A 21,381-nucleotide genomic window follows, 5' to 3' on the forward strand; every position below is an offset into this window, starting at 1 on the left:
GGAATTGCCAAAAAAAATGATTCTTTTGGAAAAGGAAGCTACAGACATAGTTTATACTGAGAAATGTAGAATGCATAACATTCTGCAAAGCCAAATGTGTCAACTGTGTGGTAGCACTGAGTCAGAAGGAAGCAGAAGTCCCCTGCCAGAGATCTGAGTTCAAAGTCCAGCCTGCTTCAGTGCAGTGCTGATATTAACTGATGCCCCATCTGGTCCCTTGGGTGGATATTTTGAAGAGGAAAAGTTCTTTCCACTGTCCTATCTCTCAGAAAAACTAATTTAAGGCAACAGATAATCTGGATGGTGCAGTTTGTATGACCATGTTTCAAACTGGCAGCTGCATTCCCACTTTATAAAAGGTACCACACTTCAAAAGTTTTCAGTGTTCCCTGAGATTGTGAAAGGTACTATATAAATTAAGTTCTTTCTTTAATAAGTAAGAGTGACCATCCTTAGAGCACATAATCTCTTCAACAAAGAAAACTTGAAAGGTGTTTCACAGAGGTTTAATCAAGCATAACCAAGACAATTACTTGATCTTGGATTAAATATTTTGCCAGTGAAAAGCGATTGCTATTTCTCTTCAAAATCTTTTGATCATCATTCGGTTCTTCTATAACATTGGTCTAGTATCATAATGTTGTGAAATAGAGACTCACAGGGAATTGACAATAATTAAGAAAGGGCATTCGAAGATCTAGAACCAAAAAACAGATGTGAAATTATATAGCCCTGTCCCTTTCTGATACAGCAGCTTCATCTATTCACCCTCTCACCATGTTTGTAAATCCTCTACTCTCCAATAATATACTTGGTTTTACTGTAACTTATTTGAAGTGTTTTGATGGCCTTCTGTGATGACATTCCACAACCCATTATATTGCTGCGCATTGGCTTACCTTTAACATTACTTGGGAAATATCAACAGATGAGTAAATGAACCACATGGTGTGTTACAGATCCCTAGTCACACCACGCAAGTTCTATTTTAATTGTTCTATGTACACACTAAAATAATGTACATCACCTTTCATACATTTTCCAGAACATCTAAATATGCTTTACCACTAATGAAGCAATTTATTTATGTGTAGTTCCTTTCGTAACACAGTAAATACAAACATAGTTAACTATAGAAATTGCAAGAGAAACTATTATTAAAGTACACATGGTTACTACTATATTTAATAAAGGGATAAGAATAAATAGCTGGAGTTGTGTTACAAGAACATTAATGAATTGAGGGATTTTGGATGCTCACAAAATGCTCAAGTTTCATTGTATTAATTTGTGATACCATTTCAACACCCCTGGCCTTCCAGTTCAGTTCTAGTCCTGTTACCAATACGCATGGGTCTGCCAGACCGCCCCCCCACCCCCCCCCCCCCAACCACCATTTCCTCAACTTCATGTGTTGATGGGCTTCAACATATGTGGAATTCTAAAGCTTCTATTTGTTCAGTTGGTCAGTGGCAGTCAACATGTTCCAGCATCAGGACTGAAGGATGTGCTGCCCTTCACTCTTCATCCTTCCCATGAGGAGCAAAGAACAGCCTATAGTTTGCCGCAGCTGAAATTGATATATACCTTTGGGAAAGGGATACCAGTATATATTGCTTGGATATTTTTCCTCCTATTTTCTGACACAATACATCTTGGACCAATAGACTATAGTAAACTTACCTTCAAAAATATGTTAAATAACTCATTAATTCTGAATTTCAATGTATGTTACAATAGTGGCAATATCTTTTATAACAGTAACATGCTGAAAATTCATCCATGTATAACAATCCTATTCATTTAGGAAGGAATTTAAAGTTATCAGTGATTCCTTCTGCACTAGTCAAACAACAGGGTATGCGTGACAAAACATGCCTCATGCTGACATCAAAGCAAGAATCTTATCATTACCTAGGCACAGGAAAGCCAAAAAAAGAAGAGTACCAATTTTCTTACAGGCATACATAATCTTCACTGTTCACTGTAGTTAATGCAGCCAAATGTGTAGTGCTGCAACTAGTAAGCAAAGAGTTAGGAGAACTGTTTCTGGAGGGGAAAAAAAAGGAAATAAAAAGCTTCACTTGTCCTCAGTTTAAAGATGGTAGACTTTCCTTGTAAACACTGAATCACAGGAGGCCCCTGTAACTCGATGCCTAACAGATGATGGTGGCAGCAAGGTTCAGGGAGAATGTTTGCTTGCTGCTATCCTCATCTTCTCCAGGTCTAGGCTGGAGGGGCTGAAGGAATTTACATTTAAATAGCTCACAGTGGAAGATAAAAGCACAGACTATAAACAAATCCCTTGCTCCAGCATCTTCTTACAAAAGGGCAACACCTTTCTCCTCCTACCTTTTGATGTTAACCTTTAAAGTAATCCTTAAACTTACAAGAAATATTTTTGATCTTGCCAACAAGTGGGTTCCTTCGTTGGTTCAGACATTCAAAGAGTCCTCATGTACTTTAGATGTTAATACCATAATTATTTTTTCCACCCCTCCCACCCACACAGCTACTTTTTCTCTATGAACTGTTCCTCTGGGTGGTGTCATCAATTGAAAAGATAATGCAGGGAAGCTACGATTCACCCATGACATCACCTGAGCAACAACCAGTTAGGAGCAATGGGTTTCCATCAGTTTATTCCATCACACACATAATTGTGTAAGAAAGTAAGACAATTAAATTATTGTCATAAAAGCCCATCTGTTCAATAATCTCCTTTTGGAGGAGAAGATTTGCCATCCTTACCCAGTCTGGCCTCTAGCTATGTAGTTGACTCTTAACTGCTGCCAGGAACAATTAAGGATGAACAATGGATGCTGACATTATCACTGCATGAATTAGTAAAACTTGTACAATACACCTTGGGGAAAGCCCACAATGAGCCGTGCTTGTGGCCCTATTCCATTTTGCAGCCAATTTTCCTTATGGCTTCAAAGGACTACATTGTCGTGGTGGAGGTCAGGCAGGGATTATGAGTGGTGCAAACTCCAAACTTAAGCAAGTTCAATACCAGCTGGCCAAAGATGAGATATTTTCCTGATCTGAAATGATATTTTTTGAACAACCAGATTTTCAATACCTTTACCTCCAGATTCAATATTGCCTTACAATATGTTGCCATATGTATTTTGTGACATTTGTTTTACTGGTATGTTCCCCAACGAACCAAGTTGTGAATTTGTTTTCTTGTATCTGCTTTGGCACAAACTATTAATATTTCTTCGCTTTTTTAATTGTACTTTGAATCTTTTTAATACATTTGATCATAATTTCCACAAAATTATCAATATCATTTCACTCACCAACCCTCTCTGCATATGGTAGAATGGCTAATAAGGTACTTTATCCTGGTGATATCACTGATGCAAGGGGACTTCTAGCGAGGTAAGCCCATGTAAGTCTGACACCTTCACCTCTCTTGTTTATCTGCAGGTATTTATTCTGGCTATGATGACGGTCGAACTGTTTGGAATCATGGGACTAATGGGAATCAAGCTGAGTGCAATCCCTGTAGTGATCCTGATTGCTTCCGTTGGAATTGGAGTGGAATTCACTGTTCACGTAGCTCTGGTAAGTAGATCACTGCAGTTTTGTGTTTGCCTGCCAACAAGAACATCTGCAGCCAGTCCTCATAGAAAATCATTTAAAAAGAGCAATACAGAAGGAACCATTCAGCCCATCATGTCTGTGCTAGTAGAAAAAGAGCTTCCAATCTTAATCCCACTTTCCAGGTTTCGGTTCTTCAGCTTCACATCTGGGATACTTGATGAGGTTTCTGCCTTAACATCCTTCCAGGTAGTGGGTCAGACCATAGCACCATTCAGGTGAAAGACATTATCCTCCCCTCTCCTTTAATTCTTCTACCAACTGTTTTGTATCAATGTCACACTCAGGTCTTTTCTCACAGTCAGATCTTGGAGATGAACCCACATCTCTCTCTTGCCATGTACTCAGGCCATTTATGTGCTTCACCTTTTCATTGACAGCCAAGGCTTTTGCTGCCAAGTGTCTAGATCATAGTCCCCTCCCTAAACCTCTTAGCCTTCTTTTATCTCTCTCTCCTCCTTTGGGCCATGCTTCAAACCAATCTCATTGACAAGTTTTTAATCACATCTTCTGATAAACGTGTTTCGTTCAGAGTTGATTTTCATTGACTTTTATCAGAACTGGTTCTTAGACTTCTCTGAAGAGCCTTAGAATATTTCTTTCACTTATTAGACTCCAAATAAATGTGAAATGGCATGTAAATTTAAAACTGAATAATTTAACCATGACAGAAACAAAATATTGATGGTCATTGGAAATATAACGAGTGAAGATAAGTGACTTCTTTTTACTCCAAGAGAGAACAAAACATCTAAAGTAATTTAGCAGATTCATTAACGTTAATGGTAAATCCTGTTAGTTGTATTTTTAAACTTTAAAGTTGATTTTTCATGCCTGTACATTTTGGTCAGTGATATAAATATGCAATGTTTATGCTCATCAGGGTTTCCTGACTGCCATTGGAAACAGGAATCTGCGTTCTGCTGCGGCTCTGGAACATATGTTTACACCAGTAATTGACGGGGCAATCTCTACATTACTTGGGGTTCTGATGTTGGCTGGTTCTGAGTTTGACTTCATCATTAGGTAGGTTTTGAATGGCATCCTTGTGGGGACAAACTTTTCTGCAAGAATTTGCTTTAACATTATTCAGTACAAAAAAAATTTAAAAAGACTCTTTTTCAGTCTTTCAAAGCTGTTTTCCCTTGCACCTTATGTTGTTAACTACAATGCCATAACCAACAGAGTGAGATAAAGGGGACAACAGCAGCCTAACCCAGCTGGCTCTGTACACCCCTCCTTGCACATGGGTTTCTGCCTCTTATACTGTTACTGCTTGTGTGCATCAATATTGGCACTGTTTTCACTAATGCAAGAATGTCGCTTGAGTGGCAATTGTTCAAGAGGTTGGATAATTACTCCAGGCTTGTGGTGTGAGAGCAGGAATCTTCTGGGGGGGGGGGGGGGGGGAAGGGAAAGAAAAAACACTTTACATGCATTAACTTTCTCTCCCCTCATCTAAAAGAAGATGCAATTTTCCAGAATGAGACTTGGTTTCATCAGTCATATGCTCTGGCCCCCTAATGGTATATCTGAAAATAGGGTCTCTCCATCTGGGAATTTAGTGAATTAATCAGCAAAAGTTGAAAATCTAGTGTTAAAACTGAATGATCATCCTTTCTTCTCATTTTGCCTCAATTTCCCCAACACCATTCCAACAAGGGGATAAAGAGAGAAATGAGGATCATTTCCTATAATGCATTCCTACAATGAAGGAGGGTGACCAACATTGGAAAGGATGGGAAGGAGCCTGTCGCATCTTGTCCTTCACCCCTCTGCTTGGCATTGGTTTCACTCTACCTACCCTATCTAAACCAATCATGATTTAGTATGCCTCCACTAGATCTTGCCCTCACCAAATCTTCGAACTTTCTTTGATCCAAGGAAATGTATTAAATTGTGGTACTCCATCAGTTTGAGGTGCTGTAACAATTTAAGGACAAAGGTTGTTTCAGAGATTGCACCATTCCTTTAAATAAAAAGCTGTCTCTTCTTCTTTGTTTAGCTACCTTCTCCAAAGCCACAAACATTTCCCAGTTGCCTCTCAGTGACCTACTACCAAATTTACATAAAATCATTGCTTTTCTCTATTAGATTTTGGAGTAGGTCACCTGGAGGCAATTTCATCTGGGGAACATTTGTGGTTTTGGAGATGGTAGCCAAACAAAGAAAGAGAGATGGTTTCTTATTTAAAGGAATGATGTGATCATTGAAACCACCTTTATCCTTGGACTGTTACAGTCCCCCCAAGCTAATGTAGCACCACAGGCTAATAATACAACTCTTCAATTGGTTAAACATTTGGATACAACAAATTGATAAATATTTGAAGGTAAACAGTTCTGAGGGGTTATTGGGAGAATCAAGAGCATGGGACCAAATGGATTGCTATGCAAAGAGCTAACACTGTCTCAATGGACTGAATGGCCTCTCTGTGTATCAAACTGATTCTGTATTTGCCACAAATTAAACTAATATTATAATTTCAAACTAATATAGCACTTCACCCAAAATTTCAAGATTAAATATTCTTTGAATGTTGACATTAATAAACTGTATTCTTTTAATCATGCAAAAGATTGAACTGAATGTTTGCAGTAGGCTTGCTGAGGTTCACTGTCTGTTGGGGATTTGATGTCCATATGTGATAGAGATTTAAGTCTTTTTCATCGCTCTCTGCAAGGGTGATACTCAGCTGTCATTCCCACTTCTTTGATTGATGTAACCTATGACACTGAGTAGATATCCAGTCCAAAAGTGTTCCCAGGGCAAATGTTAGACTGGAACACATTGCTTTCCGGAGGGGGTTGGGACTAATGTTTGGAATCTCAAACCATTGCTTTGAGTGGGGGTTAACATTCTATAACATTACAAGTCTAATTGAATGGTAAGCTACTTTTTGCTTGACTTCTGCATGTGTTTCCATTCTTTCTTGAACCATATACCAGTTAGAAAGGAAGGAGAAGTTGGCAACCTGAGAATGCTACTTTGTAGATATTTGCTTGATGGATTTCCAGACCACCCAGTGGGTTTGACTTAAGGGAGTCGGAATTCCTTTAGGCATTCCTGGAGCTCTGGGAGAACCCACTGGAAATGATGGGCACCCAGAGTTTCTGATATATAATGCATGGAAAAAACCTCTCCCATCCTAGCAGAAAGATGCTATCTTAAGCCAGAGACAGTAGTTCAGATGGAAGCCAGCTACCTTTTTGGAGCAGTTCACAGAGAAGGCAGAAATCTGAATGCAGCTGAACATTTTTGCACCTTAAATCCAAGCCCAGACTGGAAACTGTCACAGATATCCACTTCAGTGCTTGAAATTATTCCAGATGCCTTGCCAAAGAGAAATGCCAATTAAGATTTTAAGATATAAAGCAATAGCAAAGTTAAATAAAAAGAAAATGTAATTGTCATCTCCTCCTGTATCCATTTTTAAACCGCCTTTTCTATAATTCACAGCACATTTAGTGAAAGAAATTTTTCCTTTATGCATGACTTTCATATTCTCACTGCCTTTGCAGACAGTGAAGTGCCATTGTTGTGTAGACACTGTGGTTGCATATGTAACATGACAGCCAATTTGTGCACAGCAAGCTGCCACACGCAGAAATGAAATCATCCGTTTCTAATGTTCTGATGAAGGAACTCATACACAAAACATTGACTGTTTCTCTGTTCATGGATGCTGCCTGGCTGCTGGGTGTTTCCAGCACTTTCTGTTTTTGTTTCAGATTGGCAGCCACTGCAGGTTTTTGATTTTCATTTGATTTAGTGTTGCTTCAGGCCAGGAAAACACGGAGAATGACACCATCGTCACCACAACCGCTGCCCTTCTTCAAATCATGGCCTTGAGTTTTTTTTTCTGGCCGTTTAAGAAAAAAGATCATTGTCTCCTCTGAATGATACCACCTCCAACAGCTCAGCGCTTCACGAGTATGGTCCCGTAGTGTGGGCACACTCTCACAAGCTTCTGACTTATAAATAGGAACACTATCACTGACCCATGGCTGTCACTGTGGGGATCCATATATCATGAAAGAAAGATTTGTATTTACAATTCAGGACATCCCAAAATGCTCTATGGCCAATGGAGTACTTTTGGAAGTATGGTTACTATTGTAATGTTAGAATCAGAAAAACTCACTAACACATCAGTTATCATTTTACTGTAGGCCCTGCAGTGTGTTGATCCCAATTGGTTCCATTCAAGTAAAGAAGTTGTTCAGTTTCATAATACATACTAATAACCAATTAAAATCCTCCAGTTGTGTTGGCTATCTATGAGAAGGGGAGATGAAGTTTGAAGTTAAGGTGTCTAATACTCCACCAATGTCACTTCTAAGTTGCATCATGTTGGATGAAAGTTGATAATCAGACTGAAAAACAAATTCTGAGTGAGCCCAGACAACAGCAGGGACAGGGGATTAGGGAGAGGCTGTCTGGCCATTTAGGTGATCAGAACAGATCCTCTAAAGTGGACATGCTTTTGGTCTACAGGGGAATCCAGGGGACCAAGCAGGAAAGTGGAGCCATAATTGTATTGAATGGTGAAGCAGGCTTGAAACATGTTCCGGCTTCTGTTTTTGTACCCTTGCATAAGGGAAAAGAATTTAAAAAAGAGGAAAAAAAGAAGTGGCAGGAGGGTGAGGGCATGGGAGGAATTTCTACTCTGCATCATTTAAAATTGATGAGAAACAGAGATATTATTTTGAAAGCCCCAGCTGACTTTTTTTATTTTAAACATTGAGCTAAATGAACCACAAGGTAGACTTTCAGTCAGGGAGGTCTTGTTTAGAGAGCCAGTCAGATAGCGTGGGTTAGTGTAAGGAAGTTGTTGTAAATATTTCTTCTTTGGTGCATGCACCATAAACAGCTGAACAAACTCTGCATTTTTCAGCAAGCTTTCCCCAGAATGGAAAAGATTACAGAAGGCATAAACAACAGGATTCTGACATGCTGCCTACCTGGAGGTCCTGCAAAACAAGCCAACCAATTGATTTTCAGACTGTTGGCTTAAGTAAAATAAATAGATGATGCTTGCTTGTCTGATTGCCATACTAGGAGGGCCCCTCTTGTTATAAAGAGCAAAGGAGGGTAGCAATTAAGTTTTTTTTTGGTGGGGGAGATTAACCAACATGTTCATTTGCCACTGTTAAACGCCAAGTCAAATGTTGTTAACCTCACAGCCACCAGGAAGTAGAAGCACATTGACTGATGACTTGCAGCAAAGGGCAGTCTTAGTGTTGGGGCTAATTTAAATGACTGAACCCCAGTATCATAGGTGCAGACCCTGCACTCCTCAATTCTCCCACAGTGATCTGATCTAATTGTGGGGGTGCACAGTGGGGTCAGACAGGCCAGGGCAAGGCATTTTCCTCCATCTGCTTTCTGTATTGTTAGAAAGTCGATGCTAAAGCAGCTATAATAAAGAAACAAAACAGCAATGCAGAATATTCAGCCCAGTGAATTTTCTGGCAGTGAGGGAGCCAGCAAATTGAGAGTTAGTTATGCTTGGATCAAAAAAAAAGTGGCTGAAGTTTGACTTTTCAGCAATATCATTGCAAGAATCCTTTGCTAAATGATTCATCAGCAGTTTTACAAGCCAGGACCACAACTATTTTTTAACAGGGTAAGAAGGAGACTGGCACAAAGAATGGACATGTGGATTGGGTTCAGAGGACTGCGACGAATGCTGCTCATGAACTTAATTTTACAAACTTGTCAACCCCTGTCAGCATATTTCCAGTTGACATGCAAGTCATTTCAAAGTGCTGTTACGACTGATCTCTTACTCGCAGAAGAGATGCCAAGGCCCCTTTAATACACAAACCAACCCCCACCCTCCTCTCTTGAACATACATTGATATAACCAAGCCACAGTGGAAACTCGTAAGCCAAAAAAAATTGTTTTCAATGAGGCAGGGAGACAGGTCCTGGGCCTCCATTGGAGTTGCATGCCATTCCTGTGAATTCCAAGTAATGCATATTGTTGCTTATCTTACTATGTTGTTAAATAAACACTTGGTCTTCCTCAGCACACATGGGGCTCAAAGGCTTTAGAACTGAAAAGGCTGTAAGGACTAGCAGAAAGGTTACTGCTGTTCCACAGCTGTGCCCGAGTTCTCTGTTTTCTGCAACAATCCCTGTGTTTTAAAGGAAAAAGTTACTGCACATTTTAAATGATCACCAAGACGCTTAAGAGAAGATATTAAACCAACAACAAAGGGGAAATAAAAATCCACCAGACGGTCTCGTCTATCAGATGAAATTTAAACCAAGACACTGGCCGGCCTCACAGGTGGATGCTAAAGATCCCATGGCACTTTTTAAAGAAAAGCAGAGGCTCTCCCAGTATTCTGGCCAATGTTTCTTCCTCAATCAGCATCACTAGAAACAGATTATTTGGATATTAATGCTGTTCATAAGTAAGAAAAAATTAAATGCTTTGCTTCCCTGTTTTACTGCACTGCTTTGGAAACAAATGAGGCTTTTAACCTTGCTTTATAAAGGCATGTTTTTAAATAGGCAATTTGCCCTTCATTGGTTCAAAGTTTACGACACATTTTTTCGTGTGGTTTCTGAATGCATATTCAGCAGTGATACGTATGAATGCTAAACAATATCCCACTGCATTTGCAGAGGATTTCTCTGAACTCCCAAAGCAAAGTTCCAGCTCCTTCCTGCATTGTTTATAGGGGTTTGAAATGGGCATCACTGTGAAGGAGTAATCATGACAATTGGGTTCACTTTACGGAGATATTAGTAAAAGGAAGAGACTGGAATTTTCTTGATTGTAGAACTGAGTCTCCCTCTTGCTTTCTCACACACACACACACATATACTCACACAGTGCAGGAAGTACCACGACTGTAATGATAGATGAGCCTGCCACTGGGAATAGGACTAAGCCTCCTGCTCAGGAATTTCACTTGAAATCGAGCCAAATGTCTTAATCCTTCTAAGTACAGTGAGGAGTTTCTGTGGAGGCCCTTTGCTCTGTAATTAATGCCTCCAGACCAGCAGGCCTGAAACGGGAAATTGACCATAATTATTCACAACCTTTCCCAATTTACTTACACAGCAGGAGATGTAGCTTGTAGCTGATCTTGGGATATGCCATCCAGTTGCACAATGTGGAGACAAAAGATGTGGGCTTGGAGTAAGATCAAGGGAGGTGGTAGGAGTGATAACAGCCTCATGGGGCAACATTCATATTTTCACTGGCCCTCAATTTAATCAGGGTGGATAGAGCTAAGCAGCTTTGCTCCTCTCCCCATGTTACTACCACTCACACTACAGACAGTAGTCACTGTGTTTTCTTTTCAGTAAGGATTCACACCAACAATTCCTACTTCCCCATACACTAACCCAGAAATACCCCTAGTTCCTCCACCTCCCTTATCTTGAAATTCCATCTCTAGTTCTTGTCAAATCCTCCAAGCTCATCTCATCATGCAACCAGCAACTAGTTTCTTTAACCCCATGCTGACTAATTTCCTTTACAGAAATTTCCCATGCTGCTTCTCAGTGGTTTGATGTCCTTTGATTTGCTTCCTTAGCAAAACTATCATATGATCTTAGTCAAATCATCAATGTATTCTCCAAAGATTCCCACCCACACCCTTTCCATTCTCAAACTTGCTGTTTGATATAATTGCTATTATGAATGCTTGATCAACTGATTTTGCTTTGATGGTTTGTTCCTGACTTTGATGAGGAAAAAGTGTAACTACAATAACAAAATGAAATCACAAGAAGGATTTTCTAACAATATGGATTCCTGTTCTCTTTTGCAGGTATTTCTTTGCTGTTTTAACCATACTAACAGTATTGGGTATCCTTAACGGTCTGGTTCTACTTCCTGTTTTGCTGTCAGTCATTGGACCCCCAGCCGAGGTAAGCACAGTTGTCTTGAGTAATTGATCCTACTTTGATCTAGGGATAGAATGAGCCATTCTCCATGTAAATGCATGAATTAAGTTCTGTATTCCAGGAGCTGGGTGGTTGTGGCATGTGATATCATTGGATTGATTTGACTCCAGTGGTTAAAATCAATCAGGCTAAAATGAGGATACAGTCAGATCATGCTTAAGGTGCTTAAGGTAGCCAGAGGTGTGGGTTGTTGATCGGGAGACATGAGTTTTAAAGTCTGGGATTAAAAAGTCCAGGAATTGTGGAAAAACTACGAGAAGGTTGTGAAAGCCATTGAATTCACTAAAGTCCGTCAGTGACGAAAAGCTGCTGCCCCTTCCCAGTCTGACCAATATGAGGCTCTAAAACACAATATAGTTGTGTTTTAACTAGCTGGACCCTTGGTTCAGGACAATAGTTGCTAGTCCAGCCTCCATCAACAACACGTCATGGATGGATAGAGAAAAACTTACCACTGTTGTCTTGTGCAGGTTCTACATTTCAGAATTTTACCAGTGCTTCAGGAAAGCCAGCTAAGGCAAACATCAAGTACTCCCAGGTTGATGATAATATTGGCTTCCAACTGCAGGCTTAGCTTCAGCCTGATGAACAAGTTGGCAACGGCTTGTGAAGAAACGCCCTGACAGAACAAAATTGGAAATAGGAGGAGGCATTTTAATTAAATTTTATACATTGTGGTGGTGAAGAGGTGCAGTCGAACTACCCCACTCTAGGATGCAGAAGGAAAGTTTTAGCCTCCCAGGGCCCAGATATATTTCCACATCCTTTCCTTCTGTAGATACAGTCCAAACTGCTGTAGACAAGGTCTGGCTGCCTAAATTCCAGTGATGTACATATTCAGACTCGTATTCAGACTGCAATGTTGATACTAATAAGTTTTTAGTGTCAGTATTTGCTTTCTTTGTCTTACCCCAGCCTGTATTTGGTTTGTTCATGCAAATTTCTGTTCTGCATTGTCCAGTCCAAAGTGGCAGTGGATGTAGGATGGAGCAGTATTACAAATGTGGAAGATCTGTGGTCAGAACTGACCAATGCTCTAAACTAAATATGCAAGACTCATTTTCCTTAGGGGCCTGGATGTTTCCATCTGCTCAGCATCGGCTCCAGCCTTATCCTAATCAGTAATAGCAGGTTTTATTTGGCTGGGTGCATGGAGAGTTAAATGCAGGAAGCTTGACTTCCTAACGATTGAGGCACACACTCCCTGAATTAGTTTGTGCCTGTAAAGCTATCTCTCAATTAAAGGATGCTTGCCTCCTCACAGTAACATCACCTGATATAACACACATTTTGATGTAATGTACAGCTCCTAAACTGCTTTCTGATAGGCAGCACCCTCTGATGACATATATCTTTAAGGCCCCTTCTCTAATAGAGAACTTGTATACAGAATGATCTACTTTGATGCAAACTCATTTCTACTATGACCCACATCCCCTATTGGAGCAGTGCCCAGGTTTGCATGACACCTGTAATAGTTTGGATGGTTTATGTTGTTTTATTTACATCCACAGTTACTCTTCCTCTGCATTGCACCTGGTGCAACATTCTGGTATGTTTTACCATCTGGAATAAGACTTGGCTCATCATTTATCACTGCATTCATATTTAGTGTGATACTCTAATATGTAAAAGGCCTTGTTGTATTTTATGTTGTTACTTTAGTAATTGAGAAACTGTAAAAGTATTTCAATTCCTCATTCACTATAACAATCTTTATTTACCTCAATCCCTCACAAATACATTTTCTGAAATATAGAAGCCCTCATTGCAGCACCTTCCACAGTTTGATAAACCTGGCCACAATGTAACCAAGATGAAGCAGAATTTCTACAACACAATCTGTGCTACATGTAATGTTCTTGACTAGCTCCTGAATGCCACCTTTAATTCCCGGTACTTTCTCTCAAACTGTAAGTTCTACTCAGAATTCGTCTGAGTATTTTCCAAGTAACAAAGTCAAACTAATTTTAGAAGCATGTTTATGTTTGATTAACAAGATTTGGATTCTTTTGGATTGAAAACTGAATTTCATGTAACAAGGGCTTCAACCAGTAAAGGTAATTAATATAATTGGAAGCAGACCATTTTAATATGAGTTACAAATTCACGTTTGTTGTGAATCTGCAGAATGAGCACAGCAGCTGAGTAACTAGACTGAAATCATGTCTTGGGGTTCTGCAAACTCTCCTACATTTGTGACCTTATCTGAACCCCCACAATTAAGTTAGTTATTCCCAGTTAGCCATCATTTTGTTTGCAAACCATATGAAGCCAATGGTGAAGTCACTACTATAATTATTTCAGAATATAGCTTGCCCTGAATGTAACATAATGCCTCAGAGATTGTTACAAATGTGCCATGTCAGGTTGACTCTGTCACTGGGTAGTGGGCTGGCCAGGTCTGACCACAGTGTGAGCAAGGCTACCACAACAATACCAATACCCCAAGGGAGACTGAATGCTTGGATTTTGATGAACTGCTGGGATAACTTTACACTTCTCAATCCTGCTTTTTGCTAAATCCAGTCATTAAGAAATGTTGTACCCAGAGATTTTCCACATATCCACAGTGGGCACTTGGAAGTTAGACTGGCTAATGGTTCTTTCCTCTGCATTTGGGTTGTGGTCATATTTCTGGAAGTCCTCAGGACAGCTTTTTATGGTAGAATTTCAGCCATATTCCATCTGCAAGGATAAGTAGAGGCTTTGCCCAGAATCTGCAGAAGACAATAACAGTGAGAAAAATAGTAAAAATGCATCTGGAAAAAGTACTGAGGGAACAGGCCCTGGTGACACCAATACTGTGAAGCTGCCTTAAAGCTGCTAAGAATGCCTAACTTTTATTCATTGAATTCAATCTCTGATTTCTTTTTTATCTCTAGGTCACTCCAGCAGATAGAGGCAGTCGATTGCCAACCCCTTCCCCTGAGCCCATTCCTCCACCCATGAACCATCATGGCTTCTATGTTCATTCATTTCCACGGCAGCAAAGCATGTTTTCTGAGTCTTCCGACTCGGAATATTACTCGGAAACCACGGTGTCTGGTATCAGTGAGGAGGACCTGCCGCATTTTGACCAGAGTGCATACATCATCCCACCAACTCGCTCACAGATACTGGTGGAGTCTGGAAACAACCCTAACTTCCCACGAGTCACAGTAAGTCATTTCTTTATCATTCAAATAATCTTCTGTTTTTCCTAGCATTTTGATAGGAGTCAGAAATGATGGGCTATAAACATCGACTTGGTTTTATAATGACCTAATTACATCCTTTATTACGACTGCACTTAGACCCTTTTCCACCAAGGATGAAGGAATCTGAAACATTGCTAATATGAACACTGTACATATCAATAGCATTCATATATTCATATTCATATATTTAAATGTTCTGCATTTATTAATCAATCCATCCTGTGTGTAAATCTACAAGTGTTCAAATCTACAAATTCAAAAGACTCCACTTCCAGGCAAGTTGCTCATGGAAAGTCAGATCCACCTATTTTATTTATGGGAAGGAAGAGAGAACAGAAGGAGTATTTGCCTTTTAGAGAAACAGGGAGAGCAAACATTGTTGGAATCCACAGAGAAATCCATAAGACTACCATCATCTTCTGTTGCAAACTGAGTGAATGGCAAGTTACATTTCAACTGACATTCTTTAAAACTTTTAAAACTTTATTTATACAGCATGGTAACAGGCCCTTCTGGCCCAATGAGTCCGCACCAGCCAATTACACCCATGTTAACCTACTAACCCGTACGTCTTTGGAATGTAGGAGGAAACCGGAGCACCCGGAGGAAACCCACACAGTCACAGGGAGAACATACAAACTCCTTACAGGCAGCAGCAGGAATTGAACCCCGATCGCTGTAATAGTGTTATGCTAACCGCTACACTACCATGCCGCCCTTCAGAAGACTGGGGAAAGATTGAGTGACTTTGGCTAGAATTTCCTCATTGATAATTAACAGAGAAAAATTCCAATGAACTGATAATTGTGTATTTTAACTTTAGCCTTCATATTATTAGAAAATGATAATTCAGTCTACAGGCCTTGAAAAGCTGTTTTGGAAATTAGTTTCCTTCACTGCAACTGATGACTAAACTTAAGCAAACACACGCCTCAGTAGTCTTAAAGACTGATAAACCTTTCATATCATTTTTAGTTCATGAGTCTGTCTAATAAACATAATTTTTTTTTAAATTAAAAGCTTTGCTAACAAAGAATATCTGTAAGCAATGTTTTTTTTAATGTTCTCCAACAGATTGTGAAGCCATACAAAGATGTTAAGGATTCGTCATTCAAGAAGAATCATTTAAGCTCAAAAGTACCACCTCGATCTACTGTCGATTCTGTTAGTTCCCAACTAGCCTGGCAAGAACATCAAGACTTAAATAAAGCAGCAGGAGAAGGGAAGCAACAAATCTCTAACAATGGACTGCACGGCAGAAGTGTTGCTCAACCCACCCAGCCTGCCAGTTCTTCTAGAAGTCAACATAGGTCTCGCAACAATAGGACTCACCATCCTAGGACTACACTTCCAGCATACTCCACCGGTGTGCCTGGACCCAGTAACCCTTTCACTACAGTGACTGCCACAGCATCAGTGACGCTCTCTGTGCACCCGAGTGTATCACAGACATTTAAAGGATACACACATGAAGGGTTCGAGGATTGTGAGTCAGACTGCTTTGAGGAATTGCACATACCTTCCTCGTATGTGAATCGTGAGAAAACAATAGACTCCAAAGTGGAGCTTTTTGAACTTCAGGATGCTGAATGTGAAGTGAGGAGCATGGAAGCCCCAAGAAGGCATTAGGTAATTTTTTCTGCTTTTTACTTAAAGGGAAACAGAGTGATCTCAAAATTTCTTACTTTGAAATAAAATTGATCAACATCAATCATGACTAAAAGATAAATTGATTTTAAGTGACTCAGATTTAAAGCTACAGTGGCAGATATTTTAAAAATTTTGTGACAGTTTTGCTTTGAATTCCCAGCCTTCCCCTCCACTCTTCTTCTTGTTGTTCCACCTTCATTGACTCAACCACTACATTTCCACCATCCTCAGAGGAAGGGGCTAGAGTCATTCCATATAAAACAATATACGCCCACATTCCTTGGCACTGGAGATGCCAACGTTCCAGTTTTTGTGCACATCCAAGGTATACTGGGCCCAGTTCAGAACTTCCCTTCTGTGCCACTATTGCAGGGAGGGATTAATTATTGGTCAATATTGTGAAAACCAACATCATTCCCCTTGTCAGTCCCTCACAGAATCTTGTGTGTGCCAATGAGATCACCTCTTATTCTTCTGAACTCCAGTGAATAAAGACCATTCTTGCTCAATCCTCAATCCCATTGCAATCCTTTCCTCTACCTCATGGTTGTGTTGCAGTCAGGAGCAACAACTGCAGCTGATTGTCTTCTCTCCAACTCAGCAGGCTTTTGTAATGGCCCTACTGCTGAGATCAGCCAGCTCAGCACCCAACAACTGTCAGTTCAGACACCTTTCTGATCTCGGTATGGCTCCATACCGGACTGTTAAAATTTGTTGAACCATTCAGGTGGTTTAGGACAAAAGGAGCAATTTATACCACCAGGCTCAAGGACAGCTTCTATCCCACTGTGATAAGACTATTGAATGGTTCCCTTATACGATGAGATGGACTTTTGACCTCACAATCTACCTTGTTATGACCTTGCACCTTATTGTCTACCTGCAATGCACTTCCCTGTAGCTGTGACACTTTACTCTGTATTCTGCTATTGCTTTTACCCTGTGCTGCCTCAAAGCACTGTGTAATGAATTGATCTGTACGAACGGTATACAAGACAAGTTTTCACTGTACCTCGGTACAAGTGACAATAATAAACTAATACCAATACAAATTTTATACACTGATTTAGATTTTGCCAGTGGGATTTTCTTTTGCATTTGGTCATCAGTAGATAACTCTGCTGTCCGCAAACTATCATACTATTGGTTGGCAGGGCCGAGGTGGGGGGAAGCTCAGGAAAGTCTTGAATTGTAGCATTTTCCATGGTGGTACAGAGGTCTTCAGCAACTTAAAACAACTATGCATTGATCTCAACAGTACAGAATAACTACTTTTGATTTTTGTTTTTAATGGCAGACTATTAGTTCACTTGTATAAGTTATTTTTAATACAATGGAACTCCACTTAATTAAATAAAATGAGGACTGTGTTAACAGTAGCATCCATTATAACTTTCATGCTTGACTTTGCATCACTTATATTCTTATCATTCACTTTATTTTTTCTGCAGGTCGCCTCAAATGAATGTGGCAACCAAAGAATGCTTGTATTCCTCATCATCACCCCACCCCATCCCATATCCCGACATCCTCTGGCTCAAGAAATGTGTAAAACTGCCTATGTACATAAACCTCATGATGGAGACAGGAAGATTTATATTAAAATATTAAGTTGGTGTTTAAATATATTTTAATACTAAAAAATCAAAACAAAACAAACCTATTTAATGATGTACTGTATACTTCTGTATTATATACTGTGTAAAGCACCGGAAAATTCTGAGTCAGAGTTCTAATGAATGGTAAGATGTGTAGACTGTGTACAATGAAGAGAATTTTTGTAACTTTGGGTACAGATAAATAATTGCTTGATTATTTTGCTGCTACGCTTTTTAAAACTTAAAAGTTTATATAGACTAGATTCCCTATCCTGTCAGGATTTTCTTTCTATGCAAGTACCTGGTCACCATGAAAGATGTTTTGTTTTCGTTTCAGACAGATTACCGTGGTTACAGAAGCAACTTGTCTTTCTTACAGGCCTGTGTGTGGGGATGCTTGGGATATACTATAATTTCATTTAAAATAATTTATAAGTCCAAAGTAAATCCCAATTAAACAATAACCATATCTACAGTCAGCCTTTCTGCCATATTGAAAAATGATTATTTACCCTTGTTCCATTGAATTAATTTCTCCAGTGGATGGTGTCACAGGCATTTGAGTAAAAACATAATCTGAGAACTAGAAAATTGGCAGCATGATTAACAATGTGATGTTGAATCCAGCCACTATCATATGAATTATAAAATGACTACTATTAATTGTTGGCTCTTTGGGTTGCTCATTAAGGCTGATCCTGCTGAAATGTGAATCTAGGCTTCCTTGATGGACTCAGTGACCGTCTTACTACAGTTCAGAACAGTCTCAACTCCAAGCCTGGCATTTGCTAAGTTAGTTGATGCAAACCAAGGCTGGTGATAGTGTGACGGAAATGGTATCCATGCTCTCTGAATACTTGGTGTTCTTGGTACCCATTCTTATCTGGGGATCCTGGCAGAAAAGTGTGTACGGCAGGAGAAAATAGGATTAGGCTCAGAAATGATGTCCCATGGGCAAACATCCTGCCCAAGCCCATCATCAAAACCCACAAATGAACAAGTTGGTAAAGGATAGCTGGCTTGCATGGAACCAGAGCACAGCAGGGAAAACTTCAGGAAGGGAAGAAAGAAAGTTGACAAAGAAAATTACAATGTATTTTAACTATGTGTGAGAAACCATGTGTAAGCTACTTAGAGGAAGTCATGGTGAGCTGTTGTCCCTAAAGAAAATTCATGGGCTTTTCATTCACGGCAGTTCAATGTATCAAGGCTCATACCTGACAAAATGATTAATAAAAAATCTTGTATAAGGACACAAGCAGGGAAGAGTGTGGGGGTTGACAGGGCAGGAAATCAATTAAAGTCCTTGTGTTCTGAAAATCATGATTTTTTTCTCCATATATTTAAAATTTTCTCAGCTCCTGCTCAGAGTGGGTGCTAATAATTCCCAGAAGTATCCATCATGCATTGATGTGAACAAAGTTTCAAATAAAACAACCCACTTAATTTAAAAAGTAAAACTTTTTGCGGTCTCCTCGTATCATTAGATTCTTTCCATAGTCATCAATTTTACATAAAATCATTAAGTTTTTTTTCCCTTCTCCTTGCTGAACTACAGTTCCATGAGTGCCCTTCAGTATGTCTCCATATGGCATTCTTCCATGTGTGATTGGTGACAGTAGAGTGTCAGCAAGCTATTAGATGTGGAGATCCCAGTTAAACTTAAGTCTTTCCTCATCCGACACACACATACAGAGATTACTGAAAAATGATCGGATGAAGAAACCCTTGAGAATTTTTGCACTGAACTGACGTTTCCCTGAAAAGGGAAGACTGAGTGATGGAGGCCTATAAAATTACAGAAGAGTTTGTTAGGGTAGGCACAACAATATTTCCATTTTAGAGGGGGTCAAAACTGAGAGACCAAGATTAGAGAGACATTAATAAGTCCAGTATTGGATTTAAATTTTTTTAGCCCAGGGAATGGTACGAATATGGAATCACATTGGAGAAGTAAAGGGAAACAATATAGATGCATTAAAGGGTGATTATAATTGGCCAGTGAGAGGGAAAGGAACAAATATATTTTGATAGGGGAGATGAAGTACAGTGGGACAAAGCCCATGTGGAGTGTAACTACTGGAACAAAACAATGGTCCATACGACTCGTTCCTGTGCAGTGAATTCCATGTAATTCCCTCGGCTAGCCCAGGGCAGCTGTGTTGCTTTTTAACAGTCTCACCGTGATGTTAGCTAATTTAGCATGGTCAGTGAATCAGCTCATGATCCAAAGAGCTCAGCAAGTTAGTGCCTTAATTAGTTGAGCAATTAGGGCAACTTAAACTCTTTTTCAAGTACTTTAAATGCCATGCACCATCCCCTTTTCTCTCACTGTGGACCAGGAGTTTAGGGTGTTCTGTCAACATTAATTAGTGGAAAATGTGTGATTTCGGGATATTTAATATTGTCTTTGCCGTTACCAGAAGTGCTACAATGCTTATGACCTGTAAACCATGCTGGATGTTCACTATGGTTAATCACAACAATCAGATTGTGATTTTGTTTCATTGTGCACTTCTTTCAGTGTAACTGGACCATTTGTAAGTGTTTTTTTCCCCTTCTTAGATTGAGAGGACACTTATTTCCACCCTGGCAACACTGGATTGCCAAGTAACATCCTGTACTTCCCCTTATGCCTGTGAGAAACTGCATACTTACTCCCATGTAAGTAGATATTCAAGCATTTTCAACCCAAACACCCTCTTTGGTTCTGTGACATCAGTGTGAGATGTTTGCAATATAGCACACTTAAAAGGGCTACTTTTCCACCAACATTCTACTTCCACATTTTTCTTTTCACATTTGGCCTAACATTTGCCCAAAGGACTTATCAGTCACAGGTTGGTGCAAATAATTACGCGCCTAATTTGCAGCCCTGCTTCTAGGCTACTCCTGATGCTGCACTGAGGTCTGCTACTAGGATGTGCACCACAGTCTCCTCTCCCAGCATCAGACTTAACCTGTTCTGAATTTTCTCTCCTGTACAAAACAAAAAGTTCAAAATACAGTTATCTTGGAAATCAACCTGCTAGCTTCCAAACGTTGATTGCTTTAAAAATACTAATAATAGATTTCCCAACAGTTTATATGCTACTGCGCCCACCTAAGGCAGTGATGTATTTGGATAATGATGTGTATGGTGGACTGAATAAGCATTAGACCTAATTCAGAGGAAGCCCATCTTTGTCTCTCAACAGAGTGAGATGCCAAAGTTTTGCTCAAACATTTGGTTTATTTCTCACTCAGTTGCATGAATGTGATTGAAGTGTCCCTTGTATCATTTTCCCAGTGTGTATTTTCACAGAATATGCAACCATTCTTTTCCTCACAACCATTTCAAGTGCCAGGTGCTCTTTTTCCTAACCAGACTGAGGAGATTGAAGATTCAT

At 39.7% G+C, this 21,381-nt stretch overlaps 1 protein-coding gene across 1 annotated transcript in view; it reads left to right on the plus strand.

Moving 5' to 3' along the window:
- ptch2 (patched 2) overlaps positions 1-16,201 on the plus strand; it is a 95,927-nt gene extending 79,726 nt beyond the window's left edge. The window contains exons 19-24 of the mRNA XM_052010630.1: positions 3,439-3,576; positions 4,496-4,638; positions 11,409-11,508; positions 14,430-14,705; positions 15,819-16,142; positions 16,184-16,201. Of these exons, the coding sequence (XP_051866590.1) occupies positions 3,439-3,576; positions 4,496-4,638; positions 11,409-11,508; positions 14,430-14,705; positions 15,819-16,142; positions 16,184-16,201 (999 nt within the window). The remainder of the gene's footprint in view (positions 1-3,438; positions 3,577-4,495; positions 4,639-11,408; positions 11,509-14,429; positions 14,706-15,818; positions 16,143-16,183) is intronic.
- Positions 16,202-21,381: the final 5,180 nt, after the last annotated feature.

Source organism: Pristis pectinata, chromosome 3 (genome assembly GCF_009764475.1).
Source record: "Pristis pectinata isolate sPriPec2 chromosome 3, sPriPec2.1.pri, whole genome shotgun sequence".
In the NCBI taxonomy this organism is placed as follows: domain Eukaryota; kingdom Metazoa; phylum Chordata; class Chondrichthyes; order Rhinopristiformes; family Pristidae; genus Pristis; species Pristis pectinata.